General features: G+C 40.6%; 1 protein-coding gene across 5 annotated transcripts in view; it reads right to left on the minus strand.

Moving 5' to 3' along the window:
• Nucleotides 1–3,702: 3,702 nt before the first annotated feature.
• Nucleotides 3,703–13,458, minus strand: part of SEC23B (SEC23 homolog B, COPII coat complex component) — a 33,710-nt gene continuing 23,954 nt past the window's right edge. For all 5 annotated transcript variants that reach the window (XM_057502694.1, XM_057502693.1, XM_036892192.2 and 2 more), the window contains exons 15-20: nucleotides 13,171–13,248; nucleotides 10,627–10,788; nucleotides 9,454–9,540; nucleotides 7,289–7,444; nucleotides 6,736–6,801; nucleotides 3,703–4,150 (exon numbers count right to left, since the gene is read on the minus strand). In XM_057502694.1, the coding sequence (XP_057358677.1) occupies nucleotides 4,061–4,150; nucleotides 6,736–6,801; nucleotides 7,289–7,444; nucleotides 9,454–9,540; nucleotides 10,627–10,788; nucleotides 13,171–13,248 (639 nt within the window). In that variant the 3' untranslated portion in view covers nucleotides 3,703–4,060. The remainder of the gene's footprint in view (nucleotides 4,151–6,735; nucleotides 6,802–7,288; nucleotides 7,445–9,453; nucleotides 9,541–10,626; nucleotides 10,789–13,170; nucleotides 13,249–13,458) is intronic.

Raw genomic sequence — 13,458 nt, forward strand, 5'->3', positions numbered from 1 at the left:
GTTATGTCCTCTTGTTGGACTGAGCCCTTTATCATTATGTAATGTCCTTCTTTATCTCGTTTCTTTCTTTGTTTTGAAGTCTATTTTGTCTGATACTAGTACTGCAACACCTGCTTTTTTCTCCCTATTGTTCGCATGAAATATCTTTTTCCATCCCTTGACTTTTAGTCTGTGCATGTTTTGGGTTTAAGGTGAGTCACTTGTAAGCAGCATATAGATGGGTCTTGTTTTCTTATTCATTCAGTGACTCTATGTCTTTTGATTGCTGCATTCAGTCCATTTACATTTAGGGTGATTATCAATAGGTATGTACTTATTGCCATTTCAGGCTTTAGATTTGTGATTATCAAAGGTTCCAGGTTACTTTTCTTACTATCTAAGAGTCTAATTTAACTCACTTAGTATGTTGTTACAAGCACAATCTAAAGGTTCTTTTCTGTTTCTCCTCCTTTTTCTTCCTCCTTCATTCTTTGTATATTAGGTATCATATTTGGTACTTTTCATCTATCCCTTGATTGACTTTGAGGATAGTTAATTTAATTTTGCTTTTGCTTTGTAATTAGCTGTTCTACTTGCTTTCTTGTGGTTTTATTACCTCTGGTGACAGCTATTCAACCTTAGGAACACTTCCATCTATAGCAGTCCCTCCAAAATAGAATGTAGAGATGGTTTGTGGGAGGTAAATTCTCTCGGCTTTTGCTTATGTGGAAATTGTTTAATCCCTCCTTCAAATTTAAATGATAATCTTGCCAGATAAAGTAATCTTGGTTCGAGGCTCTTCTGCCTCATGGCATTAAATACATCATGCCACTCCCTTCTGGCCTGTAAGGTTTCTGCTGAGAAGTGTGATGTTAGCCTGATGGGCTTTCCTTTGTATGTGATCTTATTTCTCTCTCTGGCTGCTTTTAGCAGTCTGTCCTTATCCTGATCTTTCCCATTTTAATTACTATGTGTCTTGGTGTTGTCTTCTTGGGTCCCTTGTGTTGGGAGATCTGTGGATCTCCATAGCCTGAGAGACTATGTCCTTCCCCAGATTGGGGAAGTTTTCAGCAACTACCTTCTCAGACACTTCCTATCCCTTTCTCTCTTCTTCTTCTTCTGGTATCCCTATAATGTGAATATTGTTCCGCTTGGATTGGTCACACAGTTCTCTCCCTATTCTTTCATTCTTAGAGATCCTTTTTTTTCTCTATTCCTCACCTTCTTTGTATTCCTCTTCTCTCATTTCTATTTCATTTATTGTCTCCTCCATCTTATCCAACCTTTTAATACCTTCCATCGTGCTCTTCAACGATTGGATCTCTGACCTGAATTCATTCCTGAGTTCTTGGATGTCTTTCCATACCTCCATTAGAATACTGATTATTTTTATTTTGAACTCCCTTTCAGGAAGAGTCATGAGGTCCATATCATTTAAATCTTTCTCGGGATTTGTATTAATAATTTTACTCTGGACAAGGTTCCTTTGGCATTTCATGTTTGTATATGGCGCCCTCTAGTGTCCAGAAGCTTTAGTCTCTGGAGCTGCTCAGCCCCTGAAGCAATGTCGGGGGTCACAGGGCAGTGGTACTGGTGCCTGGGGGTTGGAAAGAGCTGTTCCCGGCCTTCCGGCTCCTGTGCCTGTCTCCACTGCCTGAGCCAGTGGGCCGGGCACACAGGTATAAGTTTTTGTCCTAGAGCAGCCAGATATGGATCCCTGCTTTCCACAAGCAGCTGGAATCCCAGTCTCCCCAGGAACTCTGCCTGCATTAACTTTCCAACCCGATAGTCATGCGAGTCTCATGAAAGCACCATGAAATGTAGGTTTGTGCTCCCAGAGCAGATCTCCAGAGCTAGGTATTCAGCAGTCCCAAGCCTTCCACTCCCTCCCTGCTCCGTTTCTCTTCCTCCCACCAGTGAGCTGGGGTGGAGGAAGGGCTTGGGTCCCGCAGAGCCACAGCTCTGGTACATTACCCCATTCGATGAGGTCTGCTCTTTTCTCCAGGTGTGTGCAGTCTGACACCGCCCTCTTTCCTGTTGCTCTCTCAGGATAAGTTGCACCAAATATATTGTCTAATTGTATCCAGTTTTAGGAGGAAGCCTCTGTCTCTCCTCTCACACTGCCATCTTTAATCCTCCAGGAAAATTAGTTTTTGCCATTAAAAATGTAAACTGCTCAACACTTTAAGATAGGAAACTCTCCCAGAATGTAGAGCAGAAGCAAAAAGGCAGTAAATGCAAAATCAAAAGATAGGGCATGAAAATCAATTCAGATTATCCAAAATCCAGTTTAATGTCTTCCCATCTTTCTTTTTCTACATGGCATTGGTACCTTTTAATAAATTATATAATTTACCTCTAATTTTTTTACTGGTCTTCTCTAACTACAACATAAAGTTCCAAAACAGCAGGATTTATTATTTTACAGACTACATTCCAGGGCTTATAAGACTACTCCATACATGGTAAGTAACTGAAGAATTATTGGTTGAATGAATGAACTAACAGCTCCAAAATTCTGAAAGAAAATGATTTTGGGCCTAGAATTTTATATTAAGTATGACAATAGAATAGATTCAGTGAATTATCAACCACGTGCTTTTTAAAGTAAAAGTGTTTTAGGATAGCAAATATACCCTTTAAAGGAAAAGGCATTTAAGACAGCAAATGACTATGTGATGAAAGGAAGAGTTCAACCCAGGAGTCCAATTAAAAGAAATTCCTGGATAACAGTTGTCACAGCAATTGGCCTATGTTTAAAGATATCAGTGACCTTAAAGACTGGACCCCATTCTTAAAGGAGAGTAACAAGCTGGAGTTTCTTAATAAAATAGAGAACAAAGTCTTCACTCAAAATACAAAAATTGGAAACTCGAGGGAAAACAGCAGCAAATATAAGAAGCCATATCCAAAAAGGAGGTGAATCAACCCTCAGAATACCTGAACGTAAGCAAAATGACTGACTTTGCCATTTGGAATGCTTTCTGTCAAGAAGCATAGGGGCTGGGACATCAAACTCCTGGAGAAAAATGTACCACCTGACTCAGACATGACAATACTTACATTACCACAACTGTGTAAGTGATCTTTATCAGTTCTCAACTTTCAGGATCAGCTTTGAGACAAAAGACCTAACTATGGTTGTAAGCTGGAATGTAAATTTTACCAACCTTGTTAATATGACAGTAAAAGGTGCACTGATCAAAACTGCATGGTAGAGAGAAAGGTCTTCATATCCTTATTCTCCAAAATATGAAGTGAGATAATGGCTAAATTTGATAGAAGAACAAAAACCTTGTAAGGAAAGGTTAAGAGCAGTCACTTCTGAAGAGTAGGTTTAGGTTTATGTAACACAAAGAACTGTTATTTGTTATAAACTCTCTAGCATTTTTTTTTTACCATGCATAATACATTATTTTGATTTAAAAACAGTACCTGTTACTTTACTTATTGCCCAGGATAAAGTGTTGTCACTGTTAAGAGTCACTTATGTCCATCAGCCACTCTTTAAGCCTGCCTAGAATGGACTGTCTACATGGAGTACACGAGTTAGGGAGAGTACCACTGCAGATCATTCTGTCTCAATAAAGTTTCCTGTATTTCAGACTTTTCCTTTGTCTGTTAACACTTGGACAGTAAATGAGAATTAAGTTCAGCAAATATTTCTTGGACAGTCACTTAAAACACACACACACTCAACATAGAGAGCTCGGGAGATCAAACTTGTTTTAGCCAATGAGTTTTTCATTCATTTATTTCCCTTGTGATCATCATGATTTTCATCTAAGCAAGTTGCCAAAATACATTACCTCTGATTTTATATAGACTGTAAAGTTAGGACACAAAAGGCATATAAACATCTACAAATACCAAAACATTTGTGACCTTATAATTTTACGATACAAGAAAAGGGGCACACATAAGGAATACAAATAAATTATTTCTAAAGGTTACATACAACATTTCCTTTGATTATTTATTAAAATCCACAAGAAAACAGAGGAATGTTACTAAGCCTTTACAAACAATTGGGAACACAATCTGACAGTGTTTGCTTCAAAGTCCTGTTCACATCCCCAGCTTAACAGGCACTGGAGACAGCCAGCTTCTTCAGATGATCCATGAATACCTGCAGGCTAACGTCATCAGTTAGGATGGGTGCTCCTGTTTCCTAAGATTTAATGAAAAAGGTTTATTTGCAGGTATCTTAAAAGCTGGTTAGCATTCATGAGTTATTAAGGAGCTTTCCACCTTACAGCATTCACAAGTGTTAACCCTCTCTGCTATGAGTACTCCCACCATCCTGGTCCTCTGCCCAGCTAATTCTTTCAACTGAAGCATAATTTCCTCACAGAACCATTCCATGACCCAATGAGGCCAACCCTGCCACTGCAAACAGTTCTGAGCATATGCCCTTCTACTTTACCTCTCTCCAGAGTTCTGATGACTCATTCAGAGTATGGCTTTCCAACCAGGCATGAGCTGGTAAAGCGCCACCCTACTTATTGGGGTGGTACCAGTGGACAGCCAGCACTTTCACCATCATGCGACAGTATCAAGGCCACCTCTACAGCAGGATCAGTGGAAACTAAGTGGGGAGCTGGAATGCCCATCTCCACCCGGCAGTAACAAGGAATTATCCCCAACCTCATGTGTCATCAGAGGCCAATGGAAAACCTACACTCCTATCTTTACCTGCCAGTAAGGAGACAATGTCTCCTCTCCACTTCCCTGCCAGAACAGTGTGACAAAAAGCCAGCTAAAATAGGTTTAAATAGAAGTAGTCCCATAAAAAAATACAAAAATGTTATTGTTTCAATAAAAAATCATTTTCATACAATGAGTCAAGACTTCAAAGTGAATGGAAAAAAAAACCTAGCCAATAGGTGTTAACATTCAACTGACAACAAAGTTAGAAAGGACTTTAAAGCAGCTAATAAAAATGCTTCAATGAACAAATGATAAACACACTTGAAACAACTGAAAAAGTGGAAAACTTCAGCAAAGAAATACAAAGTCTGAGGAAAGGAGTAAAAGACATAAAGGAGAATCAAATGGAAATTTCAGAACTGGAAAACAGTAACAAAAAGCTTAGTGTATAAGCTCAAGAGCAGAAAGGGGATAGAAAAAATAATCAATACACTGGAAGATAAAATAACAGAAACTACCCAACTCAAAAATGAAAAAAAAATGTACAGGGCCTCAGGGCCCTTGGACTATGAAAGTCTCCCAGAAGTACTAAGTGACTCAGTAAGGATAGAGGATACAAGATAAACATACAAAAATCAACTGTATTTCTAGCAATGAACACTTGTCAAAATTAGGCTACTAGTAGTTAAGTTTTGGGGGAGTCAAGTTTTATTTTTGACTGCATGGGGATGGCACCCTTAACTCCCAATTTGTTAAAGTGTCAGCTTTCAAAACTCAACAGTAAAAAAGCAAATAATCCAATCAGAACATGGACAAAAAAAACCCACAGAGATATCATTAAAGAAGATCTACCTACAGATAGAAAAGAAGAACATGAAAAATGTTCATTAGTCATTAGGAAAATGTAAGTTAAAACCACATGTTATATCACTATAGACCTACCAGAATAGCTAAAATAAAAATGATGATACCAAATGCTGGCAAGGTACACAGATACTGACTCGTATATTGCTAGTGGGGGATGTAGGAGCAAACAGGCATTCTGGACAGTATGGCAGTTTCTTAGACTAACCATGTAACTTCCATATGACTGAGCAAATGTACTCCTGGGCATTTATCTCAGAGAAATGAAACTTATGCTTATAAGAAACCCGTATATGAATATTTATAGCAGCTTTATTCCTAGTAGCCCAAAACTGGGAGCAACCCAGATATGCGTCAATACGTGAATGACTTAACAACCGCAGTACATCCATACCACAGAATACTACTTGGCATAGAGAAAGGAACAAATAACTGATACATGCAACAACGGATCAATCTCTAGATAATTATGCTGAGGGAAAAAAAGCCCATCCCAGAAGGTTACATACCATGTGATTTCATATATGTAATATTCTGGACGACAAATTATAGAAATGGAGAACAGATAAGCAGCTGCCAGGTGTTAAGGAAGGGGTGGCATCAGAAAGGAAGTGAATATGACTATAAAAGGGCAACATGAGATCCTTGTGATGACAGTAATGTTTGTCTTGACTGGCTGTGGTACTGTATTACAGTTCTGCAGGATGTAACCACTGGGGGAAACTGGCTAAAGGATACAGGGGACTCCTCTATTATTTCTTACAATTGCATGTTAATTTACAATTGCCTCCAAAAAATTTTTATTTTTTATAACGTTATAAGAAAATAGAGTGAAAGGAGAGACTTATTTGAGAGAGACAAAAATGCTGGGAATAATCAGATAAAGAAGGAATCAGAAGCTCAAAAGTAAAGAGGAGGCAGAACCAATAGTGAGCAGGAGCAGATGTTTCTGTCTGGCACTCTTGGGAGAGAGAAGAGTGGGGGGTTGGGGGATATTGCTCTGTGGGAGGCAAATGCAGTCCACACTACAGTGTTCTCTGCTCTGGCCTGGACATGTCATGTTATGCTGTGAATTACAGAAGCGGATCCACATAGGGCAACCTCCACCCTGACTATTTTATTCAAACTTTTTTTCCAGTGAACTATCCAGGGTATTCTGTCTCTAGACCAAAAGGAATCCAATTTGAAACAAGCTTTTCAAAAAGTAGTCTGGCCTTCTCTCCATACCTGACCATTTCTTACCTGTCCCCAAGCATACAGGTTATTGTGTGTCTGAGACGGGTTCACTTTGGATAAAAGGAATCGTGCCTTTAAGGAAAAAAAAAAAGTTTAAAGATTAAAAGTGGCATTAATATTCATGTAATAGAAAAAAAGTTTTTACAACATTTTTTTTGTTACATAGAAATTTTTTACCACATCAGAACCCATTTCTGTACCTTAATCCCAATGGCTATTTATTAGGGCTCTTGAAATCTGAAATGTCTATTTTGGCAATCCTCTACTTTTACATCAACATATTTTTGCCACTCATTTGAAGCCATATTTGGAAGTTTACCTGTATGTCAATTTATATCATATAAAATATTAACCATGACAGTGACTGCAATGGGGTGTGGGAGGGACTTGATAATGTGGGTGAATGTTGTAACCACATGTTGCTCATATTAAATATTCATAAGATTGTATATCAATGATACCTTAATAAAAAAAAATTAACCACGCTGTTTGGATTTAAAATCCAAAAAATATACCACAAAACCAACAGACTGTCAGTGCCGGAATTCAGCTCACTCACCTGACTGCCTCCATGCTCTGTGTTAATGTAACGTGGCATTGGGAAGCGTGCCTGCAGAATTTCTTGAGCGTCATCTACTGGTGCCTGGAGGAGGTGCTTGAAATTTTCGTACTCAGGCATATCCTGGTACCCAGCTTTACGCCACTGGGCTATGGTCTACATCAAAACAAACAACAACAGCTATTGTGGAAACACTGAAACAACAGCCTTCTTTGACATTTTTAACATTCTAACACTACCACCACCATCCAGAACTTGTTTCCAGTGAAGAAGGCTTATGTCAAAAATGACTATGTCAGAGGGAAGCAAAGCAAAGCTAAGACAAGAATGAATAAGCAAAGAGGTGCATCCAGGGCACCCCCAACACAGTTCTCCCGGAAATGTCAGAGTTATTGTTCACACCTCCTCTTCACTTTCTAAGTTTACATACCAACCAGTTAAAAATGCCCAGGGATTGGTTGTCCCGAGGTACCATAGGCTCCCTTTCTATCCCCTTCCACTGCTATCACTTGGTCTAGACTCTCGTGTCCTTACACCTGTCAGGGAGAGGGATCTGTTGGCTTCCTACAGAGAATCCATTCATCCTTCTCTTTCCTAGCAGCACACGTTTTGCATCCACTGGTGTACAGTGGTCACACAGACTGGCTGGGATTGACCTCACCCCTTCCCCAGCTTCCCTGGGCTCTGAAATGGGATACTCTTGGTGGGGGGAGATAAAGTTCTAAGAATCAAAGTATGGGTGTTAATTAGGCAAGGAGTAGAAGGCAATATACTGAAGTGTGGAAAGTAAGGGCTGTCTCCCCAAGCAGGCTAAACACTGTGTCTCATTCCTTCTTGTAGTCCCATCATCAGCTGCTCTAAGAATATCTTGTGCATGTGGGAAATCAAGAAATACTGACTGACTACCATTTCTTTATAAATAAGCTGCAATGCTTTCACATGTTACTTAGGGGATCCTAAAAAAGAAAACAACGCAGAGAGAAAATGGAGTAAAAGGAGGTAACTAGTGATTGATGTGTTTTAAAAACAGATGCTTCCTTCTGCCGCCTGCAGCCTCCTCTCTGAGTTTCCAGTATCATTTTCCAGATATTCATTTTTGACTGACTGGTGGCATAGAGTAAATGCCCAAAAGCTTCCTCGGGTTCAAGAGTTTATAAGAACACTCACGGGCAACAGACTTGGGGATTTTTGGAGGGTGAGAACAATGTCATTGTCTTGGCCTTTAGAACCCATCACTTGCACACAGAATATAGGAACGAACAGGATGGAGGCTGTGGTCAGAAATGTCTGTAAGGGGTAATCTGAAGTCAAACCTGTGTCATGATTACTGTTCCTAAGGGAACCAGCAGGAGCAGTAGCTGGTTACCCAATGGCCCCTGGTCTGGGAACATTACTGATGGCCTAGCTTCTGTGGGCAAGCAGGAGCAGAGTGGATGTTAATATGCTGAAAAAGTTTAAAAATTATAAAAGGTCTACTAGTATTAAAAACTAATTCATCTTAAGTTATTAAGGGAATTCTGAAACACAATTTATCTTTGCAGGACATTTACAATCACTTCTAATGTACCAACCAGGAAATCAAGTCAACTACGAAAGCATTTAACTGAAGGTAAAGAATGTACAACAGAATAGAAAGAAGGTATCACTACATATGATGCTTGATAAAGGGAGTTTCTTCAGAGGAACCACTCCTTTCCTTAGTACATGAATCCCTTTGAGAAAGGGACCCTCCCCTGGGGGCCAACCACAGCCTTCGTGGGGAACCACAGAACCTGGGTACAGTTTTCTGTGCCACCTTATTTCATCAAATGAAAAAACCAGTCCCAAACTCACTGTTTACTGGTAACTCTAATATAACTCTGCAAGGACAGTGGTGTGTTAAAAATTTTACAGAGGAAAACTGAACTGATCTTGCCTGACAACTCAGAAAGCAGGAAGTTACAGTGATTAACAGAACCATCTGAGCCTGACTTACAGCAAATATTATTAAAATTACTATATATACAAATACCCCAGGGACCTGAAGAAAGATTTTATTCACTAGAATGAAAGCCACTGTACCCATTGTAATAGAACTGTGGTTGGGTTTTCTAAGCCCAAATTTTTATTTCAAATGTCATAAAAAATTAAAGCAATAGTAAGGAAAGAAATTAATATCATCTTACCTCGCCAAGATAAATAACAATTTGGAAGAATGTATCCATCAGCAAGATTCTGTCAGCTAGAATGCTGCCGCTGTCCAGGAGAACTGGCTGGACAGAGAGAGAGAGAAGGCACTGGTCTTCCCTCCATTCCCCACACAGTGGCTGCTGCAGCCCCATAGCCAGGGTGCCCACAGAATAGCTACAAGGCTGTTGAAAACTGGTGCCCGGCAGAGTGGCTCTCTGCTCTTCATGCCAAACCCACTTTCTGCTCCCTGACTCAGCAGTCAAGGTTTCAACTTTGTAGAACAAAGAGATTCCAAATAAACCCTCATCATTTAGGAAGGGAGATTAATGGCATCTTTTGTGCTAGGAACCAAAAATAATTTCAAACATTCTCTGTTTTGTGTTAGGAATGTATTTTATCTATCAGAGATCTATTCTGTCAGATTTACTGCTATGGATGACAGAGACAAATGATGCCTATATGAAAAGGACAGCTTTTAATGCAAGTTATAAAAGTTTAATACAGAATATATTTTATTGTGATATTTATTTCAATAATAAAAGTAATTTATACCCAGGAGGGACAATTTGAAAATCTATACCCAAAAGTATAACAAATATTGATATTTTGGTTTATTTCCTTATAGTTGTTAATCCTTGCAGGCTTTTAAAAAACACAATTTGGAAAAGTTTCTATTTTGATTTTTTAATGTAACATTTTAACATAACAATTTATCTGTTTTATTACATTATATAAACTTCATGAATATTTCCTATTTATTTTCCTACTAGTGAACATACGGATTGTTTTCTAACTTTGCATTTTAACAGTTCATTTACTACTACTTTGAACAAAGCTTTTTCTGTATGTTAGAGTCTTTCCTTCAGATACAATACATGGAATTATTGGACCAAAGTATATGAACACATTGGGAAAAAAGTACCTACAGATTTTTTAAACTTTTTTTAAATGTAATCCTGCCTTCCACAGATAATCGCTTTACATGTCCTGTGACTTTTTACTATGCATATTTTTTAAAAACTCTGAAATAATGTTAAGTTGCTATGAAGATTCAAATTTTTCTTTCTTCTTTTTAAATAATTTTGCTCTAAGAGTAAATATGCTGGAAAAAATATATATTAGGTGATTCCAATTCTGAGAAAAGCATGTGAAAAGCCCATCAGCCTTACCTCTGGTGGTCCATGGAAGGAGTAAGAGTATAGAATGGGCTGGATCATGATGAGGGACTGGGTTAGATCCTGCCGCACGAAATGATGTCTGTAGTATGATGACTCATCAGGACTGTTGTTAAACACTTGAAGAAATGGAGATCTTCTCAGATGGAACATGAACTGCATTTATAAAGAAAAAAAATGTAGACAGTTGTAACCTGAGACACTCAGAGAGCAGATGTGCCACAGATCTCTGTAAAAGAACCCAGACTTGAAGAAAAAATCCTCTAGGTTCATAAACAGAGAGTAAAATTATAGTTCTAGGAGCTGGAGTAAGAGGGAAATGGAGAGCTGCTTAATAGGTAGAGTTTCAGTTTTGCAAAATGAAAGAAATTCTGGGTCTGTTGCACAGCAATGTAAAGATATGTAACACAAAATGGTGAAGATGGTAAATGTTACGTTTTTTACTACAATTAGAAATAAAAATTATTTTTTCAAAAGGAGAGACTCTCTGAGTATCTCAAAGCTTCCAACGAAATGGGAAAGACAAGCATTTATTTCTGGAGTCACTGGGCCAGATCGTAGACAGAATATCTGCTCTTGGACCTCAGACCAGTGGGGAAAAGGCACATGCAAGGAGGTGATGTCATGAGCCATGTACAGTGAAGTGCTAGGAGGATGGGGTGAGGGCAGAGGGTCAGCCAGCATGGGGGTGCAGTGACAACACAGGAGAGGCTGGAGGGCAAGAAAAACAGACCAGTGTGCTGGAGTGAGCAGGGTGAGGGACGGAGAGCTAGTGATGACTCTGGAGAGGTGTGTTCTTTACCCAAGGGTCAGGAGGTGGAGAGCAAAGCTTGCTCTAAGAAGTTGCCAGAACATGAAATGAGCTGCCTTGGGAAGCACAAAGCTTTCTGAGACTCCAAATATGGAATCCCAGGTGCCTAAATAATAATCATGGCCAACATTCAGTGCTTTCTATGTGCAAGGCAAAAAGTAATTGACAAGAATGATTGTAATCCTCCCAGTATGCCTACGAGGGAGGTTCTCTTACCATCCCTAGTTTATAGGTGAGGAAGCTGAGGGTAGGCACCTTGCCAGAGGCCACCCACTGCTGAGTGGCAGAGCCAGACTTGGATCCAGGTTGTCTGACACCGCAGACTGGGCTCTTGACCTCTATCCTAGATGTCTGGCCAGAAGGAATCTTGGAAACCATCTTATTTAGTGTTTTTCAAACTGTGCTCTTCAGAGTCTTATCTGCACTACCCGCCACAGTGGGTGGGAGGTTGGGGCACCAGGTAGACCACAGCGGGTGAGGGTGGTATGCGGGCACAACAGAGCTGCACCAGTTTGGCCTGCTTTCCGTGCCACTTCTGAGAGGGTCCTCTTGAAGAAAGGATTCCATGGCTCTAAAAAGACTGCAAACCACTTCTCCAGGCCAACTCCTTCCTTCTAAAGAGGAAACCAAAAACCCACAGGGGTTTGGGCCCTCATCCAAGATGAGCAGAAGCAGAGCCAGCACTGGAACCCAGCCCTGAGGCCTCTTTCCACAACACTATACAGCCTGAACTGCTCAAGAGCGGGCCACAGGGCAACACATCAGGGACCACAGAGCCCTGTCCTGGCTGGGCTTTGATGAGGTGACCTCTGAGGCCCCCTCTGGCCCTAAGAGTCCAAGCTATACACATTCATGACAGAAGCCCACGTCCACTTTCCAAACAAGTACCCAAAAGGATAATACACATTGGGGTATCTATGTCCTCGCAATTTAGGTATGAATTGTGTGCTTCTTTCTAGTTACTCCTCATAAGGCATCTCTGAGGAAAGTGGGGGGAAAGTTGTGTTTGCTCCCAGTCTGGGAAAGCTGCATCTGGGAAGAGCCCACCCTGGGAGTCAGCACCCCAGTGCGGAACTGGCTCACAGTTACTTGGCACTTAACAGGTGCCGGCCTGCGACAAGCAGTCCTCAGCCTCAGCTTGTGCAGTCCTCACAGCCGCCCATGGGGCTGGGCTCTAGGTTCTTCGATCAGATGAGACGGAGGTCAGGAAACACAGCCCCCAGGTGCCCAGCAGCTCCGCACTCCGGCTAGCTCTCCCGCCTTTCCCTTGTCCATCGGCTCATGCCTGCTTCAGGCACAGGGCAGTTATTTCCAGGAGCTGCTTACTACTGTCAGTTCCCAGTCACGATGTGGCATGATAACTACAGGCATGTCTTGAGACAACTGTCATGTTAACTGCAGTCTCATTCTCTCACATCCATCCTCACGTGTGCTTGGCTTTCTTGGTCTGCTGCTGAGGTAGTTGACCATCCACCAGAACCACCGATTAGCAATTTTTCTGTGGCCTTACAGCAACAATCCCGTACCCCTCTCCTCCTCTCTGCCTATCATCTCTGTCTTCTGTAGGGCTTAGGCACTGTCTCAAAAACAGTGTCTGTCATGACCTGCACAGCCTTCACCCTCTACTCTCAAACCACACCAAATCCTCACTTTAGCCCGAGAGCAGTACTTTAATTTCTACCACAATGTATTCTTGCATAGTTACTTAAAATATATATATTACTTACCTGAGGATACAGAGAGAAGGAGTCTGATAACCTAAAGGAAGTGGGGTCTTCTTTGTTATACTGTCCAAACTTCTGACACTGTTGAAAGAAAATAGCAAAAAAAAAAAGAGAAGAAAAAAAACTTAAGTTAGTATCACCTGGAAAAATCCCTGGAGGGGGAGAATTATATTCCAGCCCCAACTCTGACTGTGAGTCCTACACCAGCACTTCTCAGGAAGAGAAGCAGACACCGCCTAGGGTGTTGTTAAATGCAGAGTCTGATTCAGGAGATCCAGGGAGGCACTGGGG

This window comes from Manis pentadactyla, chromosome 5 (genome assembly GCF_030020395.1).
Source record: "Manis pentadactyla isolate mManPen7 chromosome 5, mManPen7.hap1, whole genome shotgun sequence".
NCBI lineage: Eukaryota > Metazoa > Chordata > Mammalia > Pholidota > Manidae > Manis > Manis pentadactyla.